This window comes from Haliaeetus leucocephalus, unplaced genomic scaffold (genome assembly GCF_000737465.1).
Source record: "Haliaeetus leucocephalus isolate CR32 unplaced genomic scaffold, Haliaeetus_leucocephalus-4.0 Scaffold536, whole genome shotgun sequence".
In the NCBI taxonomy this organism is placed as follows: Eukaryota; Metazoa; Chordata; class Aves; order Accipitriformes; family Accipitridae; genus Haliaeetus; species Haliaeetus leucocephalus.
In genome coordinates this window covers 5,966,385-5,966,749 of record NW_010972972.1, presented here as the reverse complement: position 1 = coordinate 5,966,749, position 365 = coordinate 5,966,385, and the positions used below count along the sequence as shown (strand labels likewise).

At 71.2% G+C, this 365-nt stretch overlaps 1 protein-coding gene across 1 annotated transcript in view; it reads right to left on the bottom strand.

The window, feature by feature from the left end:
* The window catches only part of ARHGEF17 (Rho guanine nucleotide exchange factor (GEF) 17), a 36,015-nt gene that overhangs the window by 32,596 nt on the left and 3,054 nt on the right, over positions 1–365 (bottom strand). The window contains exon 2 of the mRNA XM_010576750.1: positions 39–331. Coding sequence (XP_010575052.1) covers positions 39–331 — 293 coding nt within the window. The remainder of the gene's footprint in view (positions 1–38; positions 332–365) is intronic.

The window sequence follows — 365 nt, the reverse complement described above, 5'->3', positions numbered from 1 at the left end:
GCTCCCGCTCCCGGTTCCGTCCCCGTTTCCCATCCCGCCGCCGGTCCCATTCCCCGCTCCCCCCGCAGGCTGCCGGCAGCTTTCCCCGAAGAGTTTCCGCATCGCCGGGACGCTGGGCCAACGCGGCGGCTCCGCGTTTAAGCCCGGGCCCGGCGACGACGACGACGGCGGCGGCGGCGGCGGTGGAGCCGGAGACGGCGGCTGAGCCCCGGCATGAACCGGGCCCGTCGGCTCCGGCTCGGTAAAACGAAGCGAAAGCTGCCGTACCGAAGGGGCCAGGCTGCCAAAAGCCCGGCCCGCTTGTTGCTCCGCGATCGACGCTGAAACTTTCCTACCCGGGAAGAAGAAGCAGGAGGAGGAGGAGG